This window comes from Pristis pectinata, chromosome 2 (assembly GCF_009764475.1).
Source record: "Pristis pectinata isolate sPriPec2 chromosome 2, sPriPec2.1.pri, whole genome shotgun sequence".
NCBI lineage: Eukaryota > Metazoa > Chordata > Chondrichthyes > Rhinopristiformes > Pristidae > Pristis > Pristis pectinata.
This window is the reverse complement of record NC_067406.1, coordinates 143,097,133-143,121,176: the sequence shown is the minus strand read 5'-3', so window position 1 is coordinate 143,121,176 and position 24,044 is coordinate 143,097,133. Positions and strand designations below refer to the sequence as shown.

At 48.0% G+C, this 24,044-nt stretch overlaps 1 protein-coding gene across 1 annotated transcript in view; it reads right to left on the bottom strand.

The window, feature by feature from the left end:
- LOC127584378 (uncharacterized) overlaps positions 1-24,044 on the bottom strand; it is a 40,316-nt gene that overhangs the window by 5,800 nt on the left and 10,472 nt on the right. The window contains exons 2-3 of the mRNA XM_052041157.1: positions 10,967-11,413; positions 1,550-2,599 (exon numbers count right to left, since the gene is read on the bottom strand). Of these exons, the coding sequence (XP_051897117.1) occupies positions 1,550-2,599; positions 10,967-11,413 (1,497 nt within the window). The remainder of the gene's footprint in view (positions 1-1,549; positions 2,600-10,966; positions 11,414-24,044) is intronic.

Genomic DNA, 24,044 nt, shown 5'->3' with positions numbered 1-24,044 from the left:
AGTAACAGACTGCAGTCGTTCAGGTAAACTGTGTACCTACACAACTTTGTGGTAGAAACCCTGGCATTCATTTTCAAATTTAAAGTGTATGCCTAGGTTCTCGGAATGTCTGCTTCAAACAGCTGGGTTGGAAAGGGAAACTGAGACACAGCAGGAGGTGCAAGGAAAGGTTTGTCAGGATAATGTCGGACTGAGAGGTTAAACCAGCAGAAGCTGAGCAGTCTGCAGGTCTTCTGGGAAAGCTGTTGGACCTTGAAGGGATTGGAAGGGTAATCAGAGGTGCAGAACAAGTTTTCAAAGATGCTGCCTGGATTAGAGGGCATGAGCTACAAGGAGAGGTTGGACAAACCTGGGTTGTTTTCTCTGGAGCAGCAGAGACTGAAGGGAAGACCTTATAGAAGTTTATACGGTTACAAGAGGCATAGATATAGACAGCCAATATCTTTATCCCAGGGTTGAAATGTCTAATACTAAAGGGCATGCATTTAAGGTGAGAGAGGGTAAGTTCAAGGGAGATGTGTGGAGCAGGTTTTTTTTTTACACAGACAGTGGTGGGTGCCTGGAACGTGCTGCCAGGGGTGGTGGTGGAGGCAGATATGACAGAGGCGTTTAAGAGGCTCTTAGACAGACACACGGATGTGCAGAGAATGGAGGGATATGGACATGCTGTGGGCAGGAGGGGTTAGTTTAGTTAGGCATTTATTTACTAGTTTAATTAGTCTAGCACAACATGGTGGGCCGAAGGGCCTGTTCCTGTGCTGTACTGTTCTATGTTCTAGATGTTTATTTTTCCTGCTGCAACCATATCTATGAGCTATCTTTAAATTGGTAAATTGATAAAATAAAAATTGGTTCATTATTGTCAGATGTACAGGTGAAAAACTGTTCTGCATGCCATTCATACAGATCATTTCATTACAACAGTGCATTGAGGTAGTACAAGGGAAAACAATAACAGAACGCAGATTAAAGTGTTGCAGCTACAGAGAAAGTGCAGTGCAGGCAGACAATAAGGTGCAAGGTCATAATGAGGTAGATCGTGAGACAATTCAGTCAAGAATTCTGGAGAAGCCCCCTCACCCAGCTGAGGAGAGTGTGGAACTCTCTCTCCCCGAGCAACTGGGGTGGAGATTTGTTTAAGGTGAAGCTGAACAAGCCTGTGAAGGAGAGAGGAGATACTGACAGAGGTTACAGCCCAGGTGGTGGGTGTTTGTCCCATCAGGAGCAGTGCCAGCGCCCATCATTCATTGCCTTTAAACACGTCCCTTTCCAAAGCCACAATTGTCTAAGTACGAAGAAGAGGAATGAAAATATGGAGCCAGAACATTGGCTGGAAGGCGACACTGAACATCCCGTCTAGTCCCAGCTGTAAGCTGAAGGCCGAGAACATTTGACAGGAATGAGTCCTGAGCGATGGTTACTTAAGCAAAATAATTCTGGAAATTGTTAATGTTGGGATTGCCTGTCAGGAATCCACTTCAGTCTGTGTGGAAGGGAGGGAGAGTGGGCTTCACGGAAGGGATAAGGAGGAGGGTATCTGCTCACTCACCTGTGCTCAGACCTCCTGCTGTTTGCTGAATCTTCCTGTGGGTCTGCTGCGTTGAGAGAGTGGTGGACTTTGCTGTGGTGCTTGGGATCACCAGACTGGGCTGGTGTAAAACTTGTGCAGTCACGGTGGACGGAGACGCAGATGTGGCCACAGTAGCTGTTGTTGATGTCACTCCACTTGTGGTAGCCGTGGTTTCTGATGCACTTGTGCTGCCTTCTGTCTGGTTAACTGTGGAAGTTGCATTTGGTGCTTGTGTGGCTTTGGTTGACTGGTTTACAGTGGTGGGTGACTGCTGTTCACTTGTACCTGTTGATTGGGCTGTGGTTATGGTAGTTAGCGATGTACTAACATCACCGGTTGACTGCGTCGAAGCTGACGTTGACTGTGATACACTGGTTATACTTGATGAGGTGAGGGATGGAGTAGCTTGGCTGGTTGAGGTTGAATACGACACTGTTATCTGGGCTGAAGTGGTAGGCGGTGGTACTCTGGTGTGATCTGTCCTTGGTTGTGACGTACTGACATGCATTGATCCAGTTAAATTTGAAGTGGTGGTATTTGTTGAATTTGTTCTACCATGGGTTGACTGGACCGAAGTGGGAGACTGCCATACAGTAGTGTAACTCCCCACCCATTCTGTACTGGTATGTGCTGATTCAGTTGTTAAAGATGTGCTCCCATTCATGACAGAACTAGAATCTGACTCTGCTGTTGTGACATCAAAAATCGCAGTTACACTCGAAGGTGTTTGTGAAGTACTCGTAACATCTGTTGATTGCCCTGCAGAAGTGGTCATTGGCAGTGGAGTAGATTTTGAGAGGCTGCCTGTGGTACTTTTGATTGTTGTCACTGAGAAAGGAGAGGAAAGTTTGGTGGTCAGGGCAGCAGTGGTTGTTGAGGGTTCACTTGACTCATTCCTGAAGAGGTCTATGCTGGCTGCTGAAGATGTGTTCAGGTTGAAGAGTGGATTTTCTTCCGAAACATTTTGTGATCCAGTTGTACTGAGCAATGTTCCTGTCCCATTGCCCTCAGCTGAAATAATATATAATTCTGCAAAATAAATAAAACCAAACCATTGAGCTGGGAAAGCTCTGTAAGTTTTCACATAGTTATGTATAAAGACTGGACCTCAAGGGAAAGCGCTAGATTGGAGAAAGGTAAATTGGTTTATTATTGTCATGTACCGAGGTACAGTGAAAAGCTTTGTTTTGCATGACATCCATACAGATCATTTCATTACACAGTGCATCGAGGTAGTACGAGGGAAAACAATAACAGAATGCAGAATAAAGTGTCACAGCTACAGAGAAAGTGCAGCGCAGGCGGACAATAAGGTGCAAGGTCATAACGAGGTAGACTGTGAGATCAAGGAAAGGCTAATTACAACAGCATTATGCAGAAGCTGTGGAGCGTAGATTGGGAGCAGCTGTCAATGGGTAAATCCACACCTGACAAGTTTAGAGGCCAGCTGGTCAGATTTCAGGACCAACATGTTCCTGTGAGGAAGAGAACCAAGGATGGCAAGGTTCGGGGACCTCGGACGACGAGAAATGTTGCAACTTTGGTCAAAAGGGGAAAGGGAACATATGTAAGGTTTAGGAAGGAAATCAGAGAGGGCCCATGAGGAATATAAAGGAAGCAGGGAAGAACTTAAACAGGAGGACCATGAAACAACCTTGGCAAGTAGGATTAAGGAGAATCCCAGGGCATTTTATACATATGCTGGAATTGGTTTAGTATTGTCACATGTACCGAGGTACAGTGAAAAACGTGTCCTGCGTACAGTTCGTACAGATAGATTCATTACACAGCACATTGAGGTAAAACAAGAGGGTAACAGGGAGAGTGTAAGACCACTCAGGTACAAAGTAGGGAATTTATGACTGGAACCAAAGGAAGTGGGCGAGATACTAAATGAGTACTTTGCATCGGCATTCACCAAGGTGAAAGCCATGGAGGATAGTGAGATCAGGGAGGGATATGCTGATACTTGAGGGCATGTTGAAATCAAGGAGGACCACCCTTAGGAGCATCGATGTACAGAGAAATCTTGGGGTGCAAGTCCATAGCTCCCTGAAAGTGGCAACACAGGTATACAGGGTGGTAAAGAAGGCGTACAACGTACTTGCCTTCGGTGTCGGGAAGTTGAGAATAAAAGTTGGAAAGTCACGTTGCAGCTGTAGAAAACTTTGGTCAGGCCATACTTGGAGCGTTGTGTACAATTCTGGTCACCCCATTACAGGAAGGGTGTGGAGGCTTTGGACAGGGTGCAGAAGAGGTTCACCAGGATGCTGCCTGGATTAGAGGGTATGAGCTATAAGGAGAGGTTGGACAAAATTATGAGAGGCATTGATAGGGAAGACAGTCAGAATCTTTTTCACAGGGAGTAAATGTCAAATACTAGAGGACATAGCCAAGGTGAGAGGCGAAAAGTTTAAAGGAGATTTATGAGGCAAGTTTTCTTTCCCCACACAGAGAGCGATAGGGGCCTGGAATGCATTGCAGGTGGTGGAAACAGATATGATAGTAATGTTCAAGAGGCATTTAGACAGGCACATGAACAGGCAGGGGCTGGAGGGAGATAGAACACGTGGAGGCAGATGGTGCCATTTTGAACTAAGCCCAATGGTTGGCACAGACATGGTGGGCTGAAGGGCCTGTTCCTGTGCTGTACTGTTCTGTGTTCTCTGTATATTGTATGTTCTTGGAGAGAGCATGAAGTGAGTGAGTGGAATGGTCCCAGAGGTGAAGGGTTCAGAGTGGGGGAAAGATGGAGGGAGTGGGCCTGCTCATCTTGGAGCAGAGAAGGGTAGGAGGAGAATTCACAGAGTGGCTCCAAATGATAAACACTGACGAAGGAGAAACCATTTCCCATGGTGGTAATCAGAAGACACTGATTACGTGCAAGTAACTGGGCAACTGAAACAGGGGAGATGAGGGTTTGTTTGTTACATGTGGGTTGGAGATGGGCAGGTTCAACAGGAGCTCTCTCTGGAGAAAGAGTTGAGGACATATTTTCAGGTCTCTGGGTAAAGAGCAGCGAGCTGTGAGACTAATTGAAAAGCTTTGCCGACACCTAGTGCAACACGGTGACCGAAGGCCCCTTTCCCACTCCAAGTGCATGCTGCCGATGTGGTTGCTGTGTTTCAGGATTTGCTTAAGGCACAGTTAATGATAGCCAGGCACAGCCAGGACACCAAGAGCAGTGCCAATGAAGGTCAGCTCAGACAAGGGCCAATGTGTGTACAAAGGAACAGAGAACAAGGTTGCCTGGAAGAACCCACAGAGAATCTGAAATCCTGACACGAGGGTTCTTGACCCAGAGCAGAGGAGAGTCATAGAGTCATGGCTTCATACAGCACAGAAACAGGCCATTCGGCCCACTGCATCCCTGCCAACCATCACCCACCCATCTACACTAATGAGCACTTGGTCCGTTGCCTTTCATGCCTTGACATTTAAAGTGTTTGTCTTCATATAACTTAAACAATAAAAAATGTGAAAGTATGAAATGCATTCATAATGTTACACACACGCACATGCCCGCTCACATGTGCGCACGCACACACACACTCACACATACACACTCACACGTACATACACACACATGCACGCACGACACACACACACACAATCATTTTCCAAAAGGATACAGGAAAGGCCACGGGATCAGACACATCCTAGCGGTAGTACTGGGGCCCTGCTCTCCAGAACCGGCCATGCCTCTAGTAAACCATTCCCGTACAGTTCCAACACTGGCATCTACCCAGCAATGTGGAAAATTGCCCAGGAATGTTCTGTTCATGAAAAGCAGGACAATCCGGCTAATTTTGGTCCAATCATCTACTCTCAATCAGCAGCCAAGTGATAGAAATGGTCATCAACCAAGCGGCACCTACTTGTCAATAACCTGCTCACCGACGCTCAGTTTAGGTTTGACCACCAGCACTCGCTCCAGACCTCAACACAGCCTGGGTCCAAACATGGAGCAAACTGCTGAATCCCAGAGGCAAGATGGGTGTGACTGCCCTTGATATCAAGGAAGCACTTGACCAAGTCTAACAAGGTTGAAATTAATGGGCATTAGAGCAAAACTCTCCAATGCTTTAGGCTGAGGTCACCTGGGACAATCTCCATTGCTTTTTTAAATGGTACCTTTACTTGAATAACCAGACTGACCCTTGGTTTAATATATCAGCCATCTTCACTTCTAAAGAGACAGAGAAAGGCTTAGATTTTCACAGCAACATCCCAAAGTGCTCCACAACCAATGTGACATTTAAAGTAATTTTTGGCAGGAAAGATAATGGGGAATTTGCATAAGGGAACAGATAATCCCTATGAGTGAGGTTGTCTGAGAAACAGCAGGGAGAATCCTGTGCTGTAGATGCCACCTGAAGTAACTGCTCAATGGCCATGTTACATCCTCCAAACCTCAAAGTAAAGTGATTTACAATGTGTCAATCAATGATAACGTGCTTTACAAATAAGATGGTAGTTGCAGATTTATTGGTTTATAAAGAATGAGGAAGTCCACTTACTTCAAGTGTCAGTAAAGGGAAAAATCCATTTTAGATTTTAGGACAAAGGTCCATCAAATGTATCGCAAGGATCAGAACTTCTCTGCCTGGAGATGGGTTAATCTTTAACACTAAATGTACTGGGAGATGAGAAGTTCAAGCTTAAACCACCAGAATTAGAGGCATTCTTTTCTCAGGTAATGTATGCTTAAACATTCCAAAGATCACGAGGAACTGCTACACATCAACAAGTTGGGGTCGAAATCAAAACACCATAGATGCTGGAAATCAGAAGTATAAGCAGAAAATGCTAGGAACACTCAATAGGTCTGACTGCATCTGTGGGAGCAGAAACAGTTAACAATAATCAGAATTGATAAAGGGTCCCAGATCTGAAGTCTTAACTGTTTCTCTTTCCATTGATGCTGCCTAACTTGCTGCGTGTTTGCAGCATTTTCTGTTTTACAACTGTTTAAAAATAAAGAGTTGCCCATTTACGTCTTCCACTCCTTCAATACCTCTCCAGAAGCTAAAATGTTTACAAGATTACAACCACTGTCTCTGTGGTCACTTAGATCTTAGGATGTAAACCATCAGGTCCTGGGAACTCATCAGCCTTTCTCTCCATTAGTATGCCTAGTATTGGAATTGGTTTATTATTGTCACTTATACCGAGGTACAGTGGAAAACTTGTCTTGCATACCAATCGTACAGGTCAGTTCATTACACAGTACACTGAGGTAGTACAAGGTAAAACAATAACAGTTTGGTGATGAGTTTGCTTGGAATTATTGTATTGAAGGCAGAGCTGTAGTCAATAAACAATAGTCTAACGTAGGTGTCTTTACTGTCCAGAGATGAGTTTAGAGAATACTCATTCTCCAGTGATTATAATGGCATTTAGTTGCTACTGGAATAGTTCAGTATTAATGGGATGTTCATAATATCTTCACTGTAAGGACTGATGCAAAATATCTGTCCTCTGCCATTTCCTTGTTTCCCAAACCTCATTCCCAAATGTTCACTGTGATCCCCTTGCTTCCTCTCTATGTACCTAAAGAAGCTCTTACTGTCAATTTATGTAATTCTCATAGTTTGTCTTCTCCTTCCTGAATACTTTATCATTTCTCCTTTGCTGGATCCTGAATCAATCACAATCTGTGGACGTCTCACTAACTTGTAGGTTTAATACCACAGTTGGTCTATTCCCCATCCCCACACCCTACCCCCTCCTCTCCCCTAGAATCTTTCCTTCTTAATGGGATATATTTTTGTTGGGAGACATGGATTATCTCCATCGGTCTTTGTATCTACCCCTACTTGTCTGTTATCTTACCCAATTATAAAACTCTGGTTAGGCTGCACCTATTGCATTCAGTTCTGGTCACCCCGTTACAGGATGTGGAGGCTTTGGTGCAGAAAAGGTTTACAAGGATGCTGCCTAGATTAGAGGGCATGAGCTATAAGAAGAGGTTGGACAAACTTGGGTTGTTTTCTCTGGAGTGGCAGAGGCTGAGAGGAGACCTGATGGAAGTTTTTTAAAATTATGAGAGGCAGGGATAGAGCAGAGTCTGTTTCCCTGGGTGGAAATATCTAATACCAGGGGGCATGCATTTAAGGTGAGAGGGGATAAGTTCAAAGGAGATGCACGGGGCACATTTTCTCCAGAGCGGTGGGTGCCTGGAATGCGCTGCCAGGGGTGGTGGTGGTGGAGGTAGATACAATAGAGGGGTTTAAGAGGCTCTAAGACAAGGCACATGGATGTGCAGGGAATGGAGGCAGATGGACATTGTGTAGGCAGAAGGGATTAGTATTGTTAGGTGTTTTATTACTAGTTGAATGAGTTCAACACAACATCGTGGGCTAAAGACCCTGTTCTTGTGCTGGACTGTTCTATGTTCTATGTTTGGGGTCAATACATAACCCCTACCCTTGCTATGTTTTACCTCCACCCAAATGGAATCCACATCTCAACCTGCAAGGTTTCGACCTGAAACATCAACAATTCCCTCTGTGCCCCCCACCCCCCACAGACGCTGCTCGACCCGCTGAGTTCCTCCAGCAGATCGTTTGTTGCTCCAGATTCCAGCGTCTGCAGTCTCCTGTGTCTCCTGTGGACTCCACATCTTCTGAGCTGCAATCACCTCTCACAGCTTGTACCTATTTCATCCCCCAACAGCGTCTCCCTACCAACTTCACCTTCCAGACTGAAAATCAAATATCCCTGACTACTTTCCCATTTTGATCTTCTTGTAACCATGTCTCCGTCAGTGGCTATCTGAATATAGCCATTTATCTCTATTTGTGCTGAGTCATTGATTTTGTTTCAGATATAGCGTGCACTTAGATAAAGAGTTCCTCATTTTAAGCTTTTTACCACTTTTCCATACATTAACCCCGTCTTGGGTATGTTTGCTTAGAGTCCTACAGCATAGAAACGTGCCCTTTGTCCCAACTCGTCCATGCTGACCAAGAAGCCCATCTAAGCTAGTTCCATTTGTCCCCCGTCACTGAGTTACAGCCTCCCCTCAGGCCCTCGAGTCCTGGCGACATTCTCATAAATCTTCTCCGTACTCTTTCCAACTTAATGTCGTCTTCTCGAGCTTCTGTTCCAGCCTTCCTCTTTTGCTTTCTATTTATCAGTGTTTCATTTCTAACCTTCTTTTACATAAGGACACAAGTGGGACCTTGACTTCGTGTCCCATCAAGAAGACAACAGAGCTCCCCCTCAGCTCTACATCTGACCTCTGTGCTCTAATCCTGGGAGTGGGATTTGATTCCACAAACTGATAACTCAGGTCTACCGAGATAGGACAAGTGTGACTCACAAATGAATGGTTAAGTGTTACAGTCAGTTTGAAACTACATTCAGCTAAGTGCAACCTACTCATCAAACTCTGACAAGGCAGACTTTTCACCCAGGTTGTTCAAAGTAGTGTGAAACTTAGAGAGACTTAGAGGTGCAAAGGTCTTGGGAGGGAACTCCAGAGTTTGGGGTCTTGGCAGCTGAGCAGAGAGTCCCCAAAGGGGAAGCTGAAGGAAAACCAAGGACGTAGAAGAGCTGATGGAGTGTAGATTTTTTGATACATGCAGGGCTGCAGGAGGTACCACCATGTTGCAGAAACCTCCATGCATGTTGATACCTCCATGTCTGTAGGTACTGCCATGTTTGTAGATACCCCCATGTCTGTCAATACCCCTATGTCTGTAGATACCTCCATGTCTGTGGATACCGCCATGCGCGTAGACCCCCCCGTGCCTGTGGATACCTCTATGGCAGGCACGGTAGTGTAGCGGTTAGCGTAACGCTATTACAGCGCCAGCAACCTGGGTTCAATTCTGGCAGCTGTCTGTAAGGAGTTTGTACGTTCTCCCAGTGTCTGCGTGGGTTTCCTCCGGGTGCTCCGGTTTCCTCCCACATTCCAAAGACATGCAGGTTAGGAAGTTGTGGGCATGGTATATTGGCGCTGGAAGCGTGGCGACGCTTGCGGGCTGCCCCCAGAACACTCTACGCAAAAGATGTATTTCACTGCGTGTTTCGATGTACGTGTGACTAATAAAGATATCTTATATTACCTTATGCTTGTAGATACCTCTATGTCTGTAGATACTTCAATGCCTGTAGATACCCCCATGCCCGTGGATGCCCCCCCATGCCTGTGGATACCCCCCGTGCCTCTTGATACCCCCCGTGGCTGCACAAATTTCAGGATGGTGCAGATAGGTGACACTGAGGTAGATCAGCTGTGGTCTTGTTAAATGGCAGGACAGGCTTGAGGGGCTAAGTGGCCTACTCCTACTATTTCTTGTGTCATTAGGTACCCCCTTGTCTGTTGATATCCGCCACTACCTCCCTGGGTGCAGACACCCCTTGTGTCAGCTGAAGCTCTCTCTCTCTCAGCTTTTCCATGATCAGCTGCCAGTCTTGAGCAGAGCGCTCTGGCAGACCCTCACACGTACGTACCCACACACACATTCACATCACACACGTACCCACACACACACACTACACGTGCCCACATTGCACACACTCACACCAGACATGTACCCACACACACACACACACGTACCCACACACACCACACACCACACACGTACCCACACACACACGTGCCCACATTGCACACACTCACACCACACACGTACCAATACACACCACACACGCACCCACACACACGTACCCACACACACTACACGTGCCCACATTGCACGTACCCACACACACACGTACCCACACACACACACGTACCCACACACACCACACACGTACCCACACACACACGTACCCACACACACTACACGTGCCCACATTGCACACACTCACACCACACACATACCCACACACACACACGTACCCACACACACCACACACGTACCCACACACACAGGTACCCACACACACACTACACGTGCCCACATTGCACACACTCACACCACACACACATACGTACCCACACTGCACACACTCACACCACACGTACCCATACACACACACGTACCCACACACACACTACACGTGCCCACATTGCACACACTCACACAACACACGTACCCACACACACACGTACCCACACACACCACACATGTACCCACACACACGTACCCACACACACTACATGTGCCCACATTGCACACTCAAACCACACACGTACCCACACACACACACTCACCCACACCCTCACACACTGTCAGTCACACACACACTCACACCACACATGTACCCACACACACTCACCCACAAGACACACTCACTCACACGCTACACGTACTCATATTGCACACACTCACGGCACACTCAGTGAACACAAGGACTGCCTGCACCCTCAGTGCACCCCCCCCACCTCACACTCACCACCTCCGACCCCCCCTCCCGCCGGGAACAAATGCAGCCACTCACCTGCCGTCAGCAGCAGTGCAGCCAAACCCAGGGTGCGGAGCATTGCGGAGGGCTCGGTGCCCGGACCGGGCTCGGACCCACTGCGTTCGGATCTGCTGCGGGGAACCGGCTGCCGGCTCTGCCTCCGTCCGTGGGAACCGGCTGCCGGCTCTGCCTCCGTCCCTCCCGCCGCTGACCGACTGGGCGATGGCGGAGCGCCGCCCCCGGGGGAGGGGAGGGGAGGGGAGGGGAGGGGACGGGGCGGACGGGGCGGGCGGGGCGGACACTCCCCTCTCCTCCCACACTCCACACTCTCACTTCGACTGAAACGAAAGTGAAGCTGCGGGCCGGGGACGGGGCGGGGGACAAACCAATGCACCAGCTCCGGGACCCGCAGATACTGCGGGTGTGGTACAGGAGCAGAACCTTCTGGAAGCCCCGGCGGGTCACCCGCTGAGGATCCCGTGTCTGAGTGGGGCGGGTGGAGGGGACCTCACATCTCACACCCCCACCCCCACCCCCACAGCCCACCCTCTCCCGCACCCCCACAGCCCACCCTCTCCCACAGCTCACCCCCACACCCCACAGCTCACCCTCTCCCGCACCCCCACAGCCCACCCTCTCCCACACCCCACAGCTCACCCTCTCCCACACCCCACAGCTCACCCTCTCCCGCACCCCCACAGCTCACCCCCACAGCCCACAGCTCACCCTCTCCCGCACCCCCACAGCCCACCCTCTCCCGCACCCCCACAGCCCACCCTCTCCCACACCCCACAGCTCACCCTCTCCCACACCCCCACAGCTCACCCCCACACCCCACAGCTCACCCTCTCCCGCACCCCCACAGCCCACCCTCTCCCACACCCCACAGCTCACCCTCTCCCACAGCTCACCCTCTCCCGCACCCCCACAGCTTACCCCCACCCCCACACCCCACAGCTCACCCTCTCCCACACCCCACAGCCCACCCTCTCCCGCACCCCCACAGCTCACCCTCTCCCACAGCTCACCCTCTCCCGCACCCCCACAGCTCACCCTCTCCCACAGCTCACCCTCTCCCACACCCCACAGCTCACCCTCTCCCACAGCTCACCCTCTCCCGCACCCCCACAGCTCACCCTCTCCCACAGCTCACCCTCTCCCACAGCTCACCCTCTCCCACACCCCACAGCTCACCCTCTCCCGCACCCCCACAGCCCACCCTCTCCCACACCCCACAGCTCACCCTCTCCCACACCCCACAGCTCACCCTCTCCCTCACCCCACAGCCCACCCTCTCCCGCACCCCCACAGCCCACCCTCTCCCGCACCCCCACAGCCCACCCTCTCCCGCACCCCACAGCCCACCCTCTCCCGCACCCCACAGCTCACCCTCTCCCGCACCCCACAGCTCTCCCTCTCCCGCACCCCACAGCTCACCCTCTCCCGCACCCCACAGCTCACCCTCTCCTGCACCCCTGCAGCAGCTGTCTCCAGGAGTTCTTCCTTATCTATCCATCCCTGGCCAACCTCTCCCTATAACCCAGACCCTTGAGTCCCGGCAACATCCTCGTAAATCTTTCCTGCCCTATTTCCAGTTTAACCACTTCTTTCCTGTAACAGGGCGACCAAAACCTTCCACAGTGCTCCAAGTACAGCCTCACCAACGACTTACACCTTCTGGTGATGGTGCTCCCACGGTGCTGTTGGGGAGGGAGTTTCAGGGTTTAGACCCAGTGATGAGGAAGGACTGGCGAGATGTTCCCAGATCAGGATTCTGTATGCCTTGGAGGGGAGCCAGTAGGCGGTGGTGTTCCCATACACCTGCTGCTGTTGTCCTCGGTGGGAGAGGTGGTGGCCTTGGCAGGTGCTGTTAAGGAGTCTTTCCTTTCATTCTGGAAGTGATTGTATGTGTGTCGGTTACTCCCAGACATACCAGCCCCTGGAGAGGACGTTAATCTGAGGCTGTTTTCACACCTCGGCTGGAGGTAAATATCCCGTTGTACCGTGGTGCAGGACAGCAGGAGGGTTTGTTTCTGTGTCCCACGGTCAGTGTCTATACCTCATCTAATATCATGAGAAGCAGTCACCTGTCACCTGTCGCTACCTTGGGGTTGTTGGGAACAGATTGGCTGTGAGTTTCCTTCATTCCAGCAATAACTGCAGTTAAAACCGCCATTGGCTGTAAGTGTTTTGGCACATCCTGGGATCACACATCTCTCTGCATTCCTCTCTCCACACTCACGAGCTGACAGCACAAGGCAATGTACAGTCAGTGCCAGTATCCACCTGGGATTAGTACAGCACAGGAACAGACCCTTCAGCCCACCATGTCTCTCCCCACCATCGAGGACACCTTCAAGAGGCGGTGCCTCAAGAAGGTGGTATCCATCACTAAGGACCCTCACCACCTTGGACATGCCCTCTTCTCATTACTACCATTGGGGAGCCTGAAGACCCACACTCAACGATTCAGGAACAGCTTCTTCCCCTCCGCCATCAGATTTATGAACGGTCCGTGAACCTGTGAACACTATTATTCCATTTTTTGCACTATTTATTTATTTTTGTAACATAGAAATTTTATATCTTTTCACTCTACTGCTGCCACAAGGTGACAAATTTCATGACATATGTCAGTGATAATAAACCTGATTCTGATTCCAAATGTGATGCCAAACTAAACTAAACCTGTCTGAAACAAAAACAGAAATTGCAAGAAACACAGCAGGTCAGGCAGCTTCTGTGGAGAGAGAAACAGCTGATGTTTCAGGCCAAGGAAGTGAAAAAGTGAGAAGCCAAAGCTATCTGAAATGTGAAGTTAGCATCGTGAACATGTTCTGTTCTTCCACAGGATGGAATTCCACAGTCCTCAACATTGCTCATTCCCACCAAACCCAAGGAACACTGGGCCACTTCAGAGGGTGTTACAAGTCAACAGCAGTGCATTGGGTCTGGAGTCACATAGGGAAAAGCAAGTAAGGGTGACAGATTTCCCTCTCTAAAATATATTAATCATTTCCTGGCCCCCAATACTGAGACTGGACTTTTAATTTCAGGTTATTTAAATTCTCCTAACAACTGTGATGGGGTTTGAACTAATGGATCAATGGTCCAGACTAACAACTTCTCTCAATACCCATAACTAGGTTGGCACGTAACGAGCAGTGTTTAACAAAGCATCAACAAGACTGGAAATTAAGGAATTAACTGAAAATGCTAGAAACATTCAGCAGGTCAGGTAGCATCTGTGGAGAGAGAAACAGAGTTAATTAACTTTTCAGGGTAAAGACTCTTCAAGTTCCTGAGCACCAACATGTCAAAGGGTCTATCCTGGGCCCAACATCTTGATGCAATCACGAAGAAGGCATGCTAGCGGCTCTACTTCGTTAGGAGTTTGAGGAGATCTGCAATGTCACCAAAAGCTCTTACAAATTTCTACAGATGTACAGTGGAGAGCATTCTGACTGGTTGCATCACCGCCTGGTATGGAGGCTCCAATGCACAGGATCGCAAGAGGCTGCAGAGGGTTGTAGACTCAGTTAGCTCCATCACTGATACAACCCTCTCCACCATCGAAGACATCTTCAAGAGGTGGTGCCTCAAGAAGGCAGCATCTCTCATTAAGGGCCCTCACTACCCGGGACATGCCCTCTTCTTGTTACTACCATCGGGGAGGAGGTACAGGAGCCTGAAGACCCACACTCAACGATTCAGGAACAGCTTCTTCCCCTCCGCCATCAGATTTCTGAACGGTCCATGAACACTACTTTATTATTCCATTTTTTGCACTATTTATTTGTTTTTGTAATTTATAGAAATTTCATGTCTTTGCACTGCACTGCTGCCACAAAATGACAAGTTTCACGACATATAGGTCAGTGATAATAAACCTGATTCTGATTCTTCTGTAGAACCGGCAGAACAGAAGGGTCTACGAAACTGAAACTTACCAACTTGTGTCAGAACGATCCCACAATCAGCGGTGTGACAATGACCATGTGTTGGAGGTCTCCAGCATCTATAAAACTCTGGTCAGACCACACTTAGAGTATTGTGTTCAGTTCTGGTCGCCTCATTATAGGAAGGATGTGGAAGCTCTAGAGAGGGTGAACAGGAGACTTACCAGGATACTGCCTGGATTAGAGAACATGTCTCATGAGGAAAGGTTGAACGAGCTTGGGCTTTCCTCTCTGGAGTGACAGAGGATGAGAGGTGACTTGATAGAGGTGTATAAGATTACGAGGGGCATAGATAGAGTGGACAGCCAGCACCTTTTCCCTAGTGCAGCAATGGCCAATACCGGAGGACATCTGATTAAGGTGACAGGGGGAAAGTTGAGGGGAGATGTCAGAGGTGGGTTCTTTACACAGAGAGTGGTGGGTGCCTGGAACGCACTGCCGGGGTTGGTGGTGGAGGCTGATACAATAGGGACATTTAAGAGTGTTTTAGATAGGCACATGGAAGGTTATGGGCTGTGTAGGAGGGAAGGGTTAGGTTGATCCTGGAGTAGGTTCACATAGTTCGGCACAACATCGTGGGCTGAAGGGCCTGTCCTGTGCTGTACTGTTCTGTGTTCTGTGTTCTAGGTCTATGACCTGAAACTTATCAACTTGTGTCATAGGGTCACAGAGCGCTACATAGAACCATAGAACAATACAGCACAGAAACAGGCCCTTCGGCCCATCTAGTCCATGGCAACCTGATCTTCTCCCGAGTCCCATCTACCTGCACCCAGACCATATCCCTCCAAACCCCTCCCATTCATGCACCTATCCAAACCTCTCTTAAATGTTACAATTGAACCTGCATCCACCACTTCCGCTGGCAGCTCGTTCCATACTCGCACCACCCTCTGAGTGAAGAAGTTCCCCCTCAGATTCCCCTTGTATATCTCACCTTTCAACCTAAACCTATGGTCTGTAGTTTTAGTCTCACCCATCCTGAGGGGAAAACCTTAGGTGTTGGAGGTTTCCAGCATCTGCTCTTGTTTTGACCTTTGTTTCCTGGAAATGATGAAATCGAGGTGGATGTGTGACTGCGGTGCAGATCCCCAGGGTGTGTCTTACTTGTTGATGTGCAGGAGTAGAATCTCTTGTCACTGTGCTTCATGTTTGAATACTGAATGCACATACCCTGCATTCCAACGCACACTATATTTAGATCAGTGTTAGATTGAAATGGATCCACGTCTGTGTGAAAGGGCAGGATTGGAACGTCGTTTGACCACATGAGACACTTTATACATGAACTTCCCGCACTGGAACTTTTATCCTGTAAGAGTGTCAGGACTGTGAGTTGTGCCCCACACCATTGCATCACGTGGGTCATTACACTGAAATTGATTTCACTCTCTCACTGAAATGTATAAAGAGATGACCTGCATTTATATAGCGTTCTTGGACATCAAAGCTTTCAACATCCTCCTGAATGTGATCATTACTATGCTGTAGGAAATGCAGCAGCCAATATGCACAGAAAGAGTCCACAAAGATTCTGTAAATTTGAGGCAGCACAATGGCACAGCTGCCTCACAGCTCCACTGACCCGGGTTCAATCCTAAACTTTGGTGCTGTCTGTGAGAAGTTTGCACGTTCTCCCCATGACCAGGTGGGTTACCTCCCACATCCCAAGGTCATAGGTAGGTTAATTGCTCACTGCAAATTGCCCCATGTGTGTAGGTGAGAGGTAGAATCTTGGGGGGGGGGGGGGGTTGATGGGAATGTGGAAAGAATTTTAAAAAAGTCATGCTTAATGTACGATTAGTGTAAATGGATAGTTGATGGTCAGCATGGACTCAATGGGCCGAAGGGCCTGTTTGTGTGCTGTGTATCTCTGTGACTCTATGGCAAACAGCAATGTGATAATGACAATATATTGTGGAGGATATACACTTTATACCTTTTACCTTACTTTACATGTACCTTATCCCTCTGCTCCCGAAATTTGCAACCACAATGGTAAATCCGTTTTGTTGATGGGTAGCTCTGGCCAGGACCCTCTGCTCCCCTGCCAAGTGTTGTCCTGTGATCAGTTCTATTCATTTGGGAGGGCGGATGGGCCTCAGTTTAACATCTACTGCAGGCAGCGTGGCTGTGGGTGTAACACGCCGTCAGTACTGCGCTGAGATCAGTCGAGAGTTTTGTGCTCCAGGCTTTGAACTTGAAACAGATCCTAGAACCTTCTGACTGAGAGACATGGAGTTGTAAAATTAATTGTGGAAAAGTCAAGAGGCTTCCCGCAAAGGTTGGAATCCTAGGGACTTCCATACAGGGAGGCCAGTCAGCCTTTGTGTCTATGAGATCTCTCCAACTAGTCCCACTGCCCTGTTCTTTCCTCACAGCCCGAAGATCTTTCCTGCTTCCAGTATTTCCCTGGTTCCCTGTGGAAAGTTCCTGCTGGATCTAGTCCCTCTGGATCCCAGCAACACAGGGTATAAGACCATTCTCCTCCTCCTGAACATGTTTTTACACAACATTTTGCTGGGATTGGGAATGTGCTGGTTGGAAAAGCAGTCTTTTCTTGGACTGGTTTCCCCAGGGTAGATCGCTTTGGTAACCCCCATTAAAGTGTTGCTGTGTAACTACAAGCCTAGCTTTAACCCTGACATTTTAACTTTGATGCTGGGTGGTCCTGCTTCACTGCAGTTGACAATATCTGCACCGTGACTGTCAGAACGGTTTGGGTACAATGAGGTGAGGGCTGCCCTGGAGCAGACTGGGAGGCTTACACGGAATTTACTACTTCCTACGATAGAGATAGAGACACCACCAGCTGACATAGATTAAAGACATGACCGTTGGAATAACAGTGAACAGCCTCCTCCCATTCCAGCCTCTGCGTTTTGTCTTTATCTCCACACTTGCAAATTCAACATCCCTGTCCTCCCCTTTTTGTAGCGATACAAAAATTGTAAAATGCATAAACACGCATGAGTGCCTGGTGTGCTTGCTGAAGATAAGTTGTTGGCACTAAACTCCCCTCTTTGGTGAGAGGTGAAGCCACCACCCTCAATGGCACTATCAACCAGGACAGATGGACCTTCTGTGCCTTGGCTAATATCCATCTCTTAATCACCAACATTGAAGCTGCTGATCTGGATATCATCACAACATTATTTATGGGATCTTACGATGTTTATTGGTTTATTGCTGTCACTTGTACTGAAATACAGAAAAAAGCTTTTGACAGATCATTCCATACATCAACACACTGAGGTTGTACAAAACTGAAAAAAATCAGAATGCAGAATATAGTTTTAGTTACAGAGAAAGTGCAGTGTAGGTAGACAGTAAGGTGTAAGGACCATGATGTGTTAGGTTGAGAGATCAAGAGTTCATCTTTATCGTACAAGGGGTCTGTTCAAGAGTCTTATAACAGCGGGATAGAAGCTGTCCTTGAGCCTGGTGGTACGTGTTCTCAAGCCTTTGTCCCTATTGCCCAGTGGGAGGGGGGAGAAGGGAGAATGTCCGGTGTGGGTGGGGTCTTTGATTATGTTGTTTGTTTTCCTGAGGCAGCGAGAAGTGTAGACAGTCCATGGAGGGGAGGCTGGTTTCCATGATAGACTGAGAGTAGTTTGTGGGTTGTAAAGAAAGTTTGGGGTGTCCTGGGGTTGTGAAAGATGCTGTAAAAGTACAACTTTTTATTTCTTTGTGTCAGAGAGGGCAACGTTATCAGAAAGAATTTATTTTTCAACCTTCCTCTCTTCAGGAAATTTGGTGTGCAGAGGGATCTTGGGGTCCGTGTCCAAAGCTCATGGAAAGTGGCTGCACAGGTTGACAGGGTGGTAAAGAAGGTGTATGGCATGCTTGCCTTCATTAGTCGATGTACTGAGTTCAAGAGTCGGGAAGTTATGTTGCAGCTTTATAAAGCTCTGGTTAGGCCACATCTGGAGTATTGCATTCAGTTCTGGTCGCCCCATTACAGGAAGGATGTGGGGGCTTTGGAGAGGGTGCAGAGGAGGTTCACAGGATGCTGCCTGGATTAGAGGGCATGAGCTATAAGGAGAGGTTGGACAAACTTGGGTTGTTTTCTCTGGAGCGGTGGAGGCTGAGGGAAGACCTGATAGAAGTTTATAAGATTACGAGAGGCATAGATAGAGTAGACAGCCAGTATCTTTTTTCCAGGGTCAAAATGTCTAATACCAGAGGGCATGCATTGAAGGTGAGAGGGGGTAAGTTCAGAGGAGATGTGCGGGGCAAGTTTTTTTTACACAGAGAGTGGTGAGTGCCTGGAACGGGCTGCCAGGGGTGGTGGTGGAGGCAGATACAATAGAGGGGTTTAAGAGGCTCTTAGACAGACACATGGATGTGCAGAGAATGGAGGGATACAGACCATGTGTAGGAAGAAGGGATTAATTTAGTTGGGCATTTGATTACTAATTTAATTAGTTCAGCACAACATTATGGGCCGAAGGGCCTGTTCCTGTGCTGTACTGTTCTATGTTTAGTGTAAGAGGTCCCTTTCTGTTATTGAATCTGAAAACGCTGCTTCCAATGCACTGTTTGCAGCTTTCAGTAGCCATGAGCAACGTTGGATCTATCTCTCTGCTCACCGTCTACAGGATTGTAAGGAGACAGCACCATCTACTGGGGTTGCACATTAAGCTGGCTCCACCTATGGTGCACACATCCTGGGATTGAACACAAAGGAATAAGGCGAGATCAGAGATAGACTGGAGGGTTAATTAGTTAATGAAACCTACCCGTTAGTGTAAGCAAGTGGCAAAAGGAATCAAAGGGGAGAGAGAATAAGGGCGCAGGGAAAGGAAGAGGGGTGTCTCATGAGGAAAGGTTGAGTGAGCTCGGGCTTTTCTCTTTGGAGAGAAGGAGGATGAGAGATGACTTGATAGAGGTGTACAAGATGATAAGAGGCATAGATCGAGTGGACAGTCAGAGACTTTCTCCCAGGGTGACAATGGCTAACACGAGGGGACATAATTTTAAGGTGATTGGAGGAAGGTATAAGGGGGATGTCAGGGGTAAGTTTTTTACGCAGAGAGTGGTGGGTGTGTGGAATGCACTACAAGCAGAGGTTGTGGGGACAGATACATTAGGGACATTTAAGAGACTCTTAGATAGACACATGAATGATAGAAAAATAGGGGGCTATGTGGGAGGGAAGGGTTAGATAGATCTCAGAGCAGGATAAAATGTTGGCACAACATTGTGGGCCGAAGGGCCTGTATTGTGCTGTAGTGTTCTATGTTCCATGAATGGGACTGATAGGTTTGCTCTGGTGGGAGCCCCTTCTGTGCTGCACCATGTAGGAGATGGGGGGGTTTAGTGAGGGAGATTTTAGAGCCAGCAGTTGAAGGCATGGCTTCCGAGAATGGAGAGGTTGAAATCTAGGATGAAGAGGAGGCTGGAATTGGAGGAGAGCAGAGAACTTGGAGTATTGAAAAAGCAGAAGGTGGTTCCAGAGAAATGAGGGGGAAGGAGATAAGAGGGATTTGCAAACAAATGAAGGAGTGAGCTGGGAATCCAAATAAACAATCACTAATTGATGTAATAAAGTGTAATAAAGACTCAAAGAGGAACTACCCAGGCGCAGCACTTTACTTCCAGGGATAACAATAAAAAGTGTAGGAGCTTGTTAAATCTTATGGGGAAATTCTGTTACTTTGTAAAAAGAGATTTCCGTAGAGATAATGGAGAGAGTGTAGCCAGACATACGAGGCTCCATCATCAGGAAAAATTCACAGGTTGGCCTGCCTTTGCCTTGAAGGCTGATAGAAGTCAGAAGGAGACACAAGAGAGACTCCAGATCTGGAAATCTGGAGCAACGCACAAAATGCTGGAGGAACTCAGCAGGTCAGGCAGCATCTATGGAGGGAAATGGACTGTCGACGTTTCGGCTCAAGGCCTTTCATCAGGACGTCACCCAGACCAGATGAAGGATCTCGACATGAAACATCGACTGTCCATCTCCCTCCATAGATGCTGCCTGACCCGCTGAGTTCCCCCCAGCGTTTTGTGTAGAAGTCAGAAGGGTTTTGATGGAGGACAGAAGGGAGACGGAGAACATTGATAATTGAGGTGATCACCAGAACTGGGGGCCATTAATGTAAGGCAGTCACTAACAAAACCAATAGGAACTCAAGATAAACTTCCCCAGGAGCAGGAAGAGTGTGGATTTAGCTTCTGCAGGGAGGGGTTGAGGCGCAGGTCTGAGGCAGGTTCATGGAGAGAATGGATAAAGAGATGAGGGAGGGAAAGGGCAGTGTGATGAAGGAGTCAAGCCAAGACACGAAGAGCAACATGGGCAGTAAGCACAAGCTTGGCCTAGATGGACAGAATGGCCATTTTCTGCGCTGTATGTTCCACGCAATTCTATGCCACAAGAAAATATATAAACCAAGGTGTATGATTGGTCAGTGAGTGGGGGGAATAGTTGTGAACAGAACTGTCACAAGTTAATGTGGGGCATAAGTTAACTTTAATCAAAGTTTGTGGAATAATGTTTATGTACAAATGCTAACCAAGGTTTTCCACGGCATGGGATGCACGTCCCTGTGTACTGAGAACCCTCCTAGGTCTTTGGGTAACCGCACCACTGCAATCACCAATCTATCCAGGAGCGACCTTGGCCAGCTTCTACCCTACTGTGATAAGACTATTGAACGGTTCCCTTATACAATGAGATGGACTATGACTCCACGATCTACCTTGTTGTGACCTGCACTGCACTGAATTGCACTGCACTTTCTCTGTAGCTGTGACACTTTACTCTGTACTGTTATTGTTTTTACCTGTACTACATCAATACACTCTGTACTAACCCAATGTAACTGCACTGTGTAATGAACTGACCTGTACAATCGGTTTGCAAGACAAGTTTTTCACTGTACCTCGGTACAAGTGACAATAATAAACCAATACCAATACCAACTGATAAAGACCCTGAGTGGAGACACAGGAGACTGCACATGCTGGGATCTGAAGCAAGAACAAACTGCTGGAGGAACTCAATGGCTTAGGCAGCATCTATGGAGGGAAATGGAGAGTCAATGTTTCAGGTTGAGACTCTTCATCTGGATCCAGATAAGCAGTCTCGAACCAAAACACTGACTTTCCATTTCCCTCCACGGATGCTGCCTGACCCGCTGAGTTCCTCCAGTGTCACGTTTGTTGATAATGAGCCTTTAGTGCCATCCATTGGTGGATAAATGAAACAGAAAATCCCAGCAAATGGGCAGGTTTTCCCACTGGATTTGGATTTCTAGCTTCTGCAATATTTTGCTTTGGTTTTGTGTTTAATTCATTGCCCCTCCGTCCAGGAGTTCCCCACATTACGTTCTGCTCTTCTCCCGAACGTGAGTTCCATTTCCAAGTTTGCCAGTTTCGACCACAGCTCAATTTTTAATTTCATACCGTTGTTTTTTGAATTCCCAATCCCTGGAACCTCCTCCACCCCTACAACACTCCAGGGTTTCTACAATCCTCTAATTCCAACTTCTTGCACATCCCTGATTCCTTTCTCTCCCTCAGAGACAGAACACATGGGCCACCTCTTGCACTACCATGGACTTGTCTCTAACCCTGTATATTTTGCACCTTGTTTTACACAGTCTTTGTTTTCCTCACTGTCCTTTATAATTTATGTATGATTTATGATCTGTATCTACATGTCTGTGATGCTGCTGCAAGTTTCTCCTCGTACCTGTACCTCACTGTACTTGTGCACGTGGTGATGAACTGCACTCGACCTGACCTCAGTGTCAGAGAAACCAAATGCAGACTGGCTGATCACTTCCCTTCAGTCCGCGAGGGTGATGCTGAGCTTCCAGTCACCTTTCACTTTAATCTTCCCGCTTACTCCGATCTCTCCGTCTTCGGCCTCTTACACTGTTCCACTGCACCGCACCACTCAACCTGAGCTCGAGGAACAGCACCTCATCCTCCAGCAGGACATGTTACAGCCCTTGGGATTCAATGCCAAATTCAACAAGTTTAGATAACCAGCCTTTCCAGTTTGTGCCAGTTTTGATGTAAGGTCATCAACCTGCAACATCAACTCTGCTGTTCTTTCCCCACAGATGCTGCCTGACATGCTGGTACTTTCAGCATTCCCTTTTATTTCAGATTTCCAGCAATTGTTCTATTCTACATCTCACAGTTCCATGTGCCGTGTTTCTTCCCTCACCTCGTTCCTGTATTGGGATTGGTTTATTATTGTCACTTGTACCGAGGTCCAGTGAAAAACTTGTCTCGCACACCGATCATACAGGTCAATTCATTACACAGTGCAGTTACATTGGGTCAGTACAGAGTGTATTGAGGTAGTACAGGTAAAAACAATAACAGTACAGAGTAAAGTGTCACAGCTACAGAGAAAGTGCAGTGCAATAAGGTGTAAGGTCACAACAAGGTAGATCGTGAGGTCAGAGTCCATCTCAATGTGTAAGGGAACTGTTCAATAGCCTTATCACAGTGGGGTAGAAGCTGTCCTTAAGTCTGGTGGTACGTGCCCTCAGGCTCCTGTATCTTCTACCCGATGGAAGAGGAGAGAAGAGAGAATGACCCGGGTGGGGGGGGGGGGGGGGGGGTTCTTTGATTATGCCGGCTGCACCTACCTCATCAGACAGAACGGCTGAAATTAATGAGCCATCACCACCTCTCTCAGCCAGCACCCCACCCTCGGTACCATTCAGTCCCTCTGACCTGAAGGGCTGACCTGATAGAGTATCACGATCACGAGGGGCATAGACAGGGTGAAAGCACACAGTGTTTTTCCCAGGGAGGGGATGCTATAAACAAGGGGGCATAGGTCAGAGGCAAGAGACTTAAAAGGGACATCAGGGGCAGAGGATGGTGCGTATTTGGAATGAGCTGCCAGAAATAGTGGTTGAGGCGGGCACATCAGCAACGCTTAAAAGCCATCTAGATGTCCATGGATAGGAGAGGTTCAGAGGGCTCTGGGCCAAATGTAGGCAGATGGGACCAGCTCGCTGGGCAACACAGTCAGCATGGACGAGTTGGGCCGAAGGGCCTGTTTCTGTGCTGTATGACTCTATGGCTCCGTGAGTTCAGTTATAAGGAGAGACTAGATCGGCTGGGTCTGTTTTCCTTGGAGTGAAGGCAGCTGAGAGGTGACCAGATAGAGGTATACAGAATTA